Source organism: Phaethon lepturus, unplaced genomic scaffold (genome assembly GCF_000687285.1).
Source record: "Phaethon lepturus isolate BGI_N335 unplaced genomic scaffold, ASM68728v1 scaffold20533, whole genome shotgun sequence".
NCBI lineage: Eukaryota > Metazoa > Chordata > Aves > Phaethontiformes > Phaethontidae > Phaethon > Phaethon lepturus.
In genome coordinates, this window is record NW_010528668.1 from 39,490 (window position 1) to 42,040 (window position 2,551).

Below are 2,551 nucleotides of genomic sequence, written 5' to 3' on the forward strand. Positions count from 1 at the left end.
TCAGACTGAATGAATAGGCACTTCTTACCTCGGTAAGAATGAGTCACTTCTGCAGAGTGCTAAGTGTCATTCAGCTGAGGACTGCAGGACTGAAAACCTGTAAATAAGTAATGGTTGGGCTATGCTACAAATCATAGAATCATAGAATAGTTTGGGTTGGAAGAGACCTTTAAAGGTCATCTAGTCCCAACCCCCCTGTATGGAGTTGAGAGGGCATGGAGTTGTCTCTCACATCCTATACTTTCTTTGACTCAAGCCTGAACAGCAGCAATAAAGAAGGAATGTAACTCAAGTGTGGAGGCACAAACTTATTCATAGGATTTGAGGCTGAAGAAAAAATGCAGAGATGAGACAAAGAAAACTGACAGTTGGGAGATAAAGATTGAGCACAGCCTGGGATGGGATCAAGATGGAAATTGAAGAGCAGGAAGGCAGAGTGGGATAATCTGGAAAGAAACTGGGAACATTAATTTACTTGGGCAGAAGTAGGAGGATTGACCATCTGACAGATGGCTCAAGAGAAAGTTTGGAACAAGAAGCCAAGCCAGGTGTTGAGCAGTCTGTGATTGAGAAAGCAGGGGAGGAAGCTGAACCAGGTAAGTTGGCTGCAAACTTGCTAAGATGGAAGATCAGATCAGAGAAAGAAATGGAGAAGCTGGGCTGCACTGAGCAGTCTGAAGTGGAGCCTGGAAATACCTAGATGGAACTGTGTGTGGGAGGAGAGGTCTTGAGTTCTTGGTGATTGACAGCAGTTGCACCAGGTCTGCTGGACAATGGTGTGCAGCAGCTACTCTTGTCGGTCGTGACCTGAGAAGCTAGAGCCTGAAGCAGTCTGATTCCTTTCAGACCCTCAACATGTTTTGATAAATATGAAATTACAAACATTTGATAAGGTTAACATTTTTGAGCTGTAATTTGCATCAGTTTTACAAACCATTTGCCTTCACAATATGTATTAATGCTATATAGTATTGACTAATACTAGTCAATAAACTGCCATGAATAGTATCATTCTACAGTACCTTTGTATCATTTAGTGCAATGCTTAGTGTTCACTTTTTCAGTGCTTATGCTTATTTCAAAATGTGACTATCTGTTATTTCTCATACGCTACTGAAATCCTGTTGTGAAGCTAGAATTTACTTCTTTAGAGGTAGTACTCCTGATAAATATTTTTGATTAATCTTCAAAATATGCCTGTTATCAAAGAAAATCCCATCCCAGATTGAGAGTAAAGATACTCCTGTGTATCCTTCCTATACTTCCTGTGGGAAGATTGAGAATATGCAGTAACTGTCATTGGCTGTTTTGACATGTTGAGAACTAGATTGTTCTAATATTTTTTTTTTCTGGTTATCTGGCTCCTTATGTCTAAAGTAGTTTCCACCAAATAGAATGTTTAGGTTCTGCATACAGATTGAATTTTTTTAGAAAAAGCTATACAGTTGGTAAAACTTCTACTACGAAGCACAAAGAATCTGAATTACCATCATGTCTTATTTCTGACACAGTCTCAAATTAATGAACAAGCTTAGAAAGAATCTGTTGAGGATGAACATATAAAAATAATACATAATATTTTCATAGTGGGATCTTAAGTGTTTTCCATAGTATTTTCTTTTTTCTTAAATTTTACAGGTTTTACCTGTGACCCTCTCGTTAAAAAAAATAAAATAGTTTTTAGCAGTTGAGAACTGTGAGTCACACACAGTCAAAGCCTGTGTGTGACTGCAAAATGTCGTTTTGTTTGCTCTTTAAGAATATTAGCTACCTCTTCATTTCTGGAAATGGCTATTTATTTTTTTCAGAATCTGAAGAGGATACGGCCCAGATCATTGAGACAAATGAGACCGATGATAAAGCACCAAGTCCTGAGCAGCTAAATGATAAGCTAGCTGAAGAAGTTGAAAAAGAAGAAGCAGAAAACATTTCAACAACTGAAGACTCTATTTCAGAGTCTGTTTCAGCTGAACCAAGTGAAGAATCTTTAATGAAAGCAGAATAAAGTACTTCAAGTGCCTTCTGTAGCTAGTTTTTAGCTTTGTTCATGCCTGTTGTTACTATTCAGGTGAGCTTTTTTTAATGGTACAACCTAAAAATCTTGCTTGAGCTTAAACTGCCTCAACTACCACAGTATGTCAAAGCTATGTGTAAAAGTGGGTATTGTAAATTAAGCATGTGTCTTTAAGTTAACACACAGAATGTATAGTTGGTTGAAGTCTAACAGTTGTAGTCATTGTTCAGTTTGCATATTTAGAAACTTCAAAGTATACGCTTTGCTAAGGGTGACCTATAATTTGACATCTCTTTAGCTGTCACACATAAAGAACAATCACTGGCAGCAGCTGACCCAGTAAGTTTAGTCTAGTGAACTTAAGATACTTTTTAATGCTTCCCTGTTAAAATGAATTGACTACACCTTAAATACACAGATGTTTACAAGCTAAAGCGTCATCCGACATATGACTTAAGTGTATGGAAGTGTCATTACAGTGGTGTTAATGTTATTAATTGTCTAACTTTTTGACAGAATTCAGTTAAATGGCACTCA

At 37.4% G+C, this 2,551-nt stretch overlaps 1 protein-coding gene across 1 annotated transcript in view; it reads left to right on the forward strand.

Annotated features, from left to right (window-relative positions):
- KIAA1715 (KIAA1715 ortholog) overlaps nucleotides 1-2,005 on the forward strand; it is a 37,922-nt gene extending 35,917 nt beyond the window's left edge. Inside the window, exon 12 of the mRNA XM_010283748.1 lies at nucleotides 1,809-2,005. Within this exon, the coding sequence (XP_010282050.1) occupies nucleotides 1,809-2,005 (197 nt within the window). The remainder of the gene's footprint in view (nucleotides 1-1,808) is intronic.
- Nucleotides 2,006-2,551: the final 546 nt, after the last annotated feature.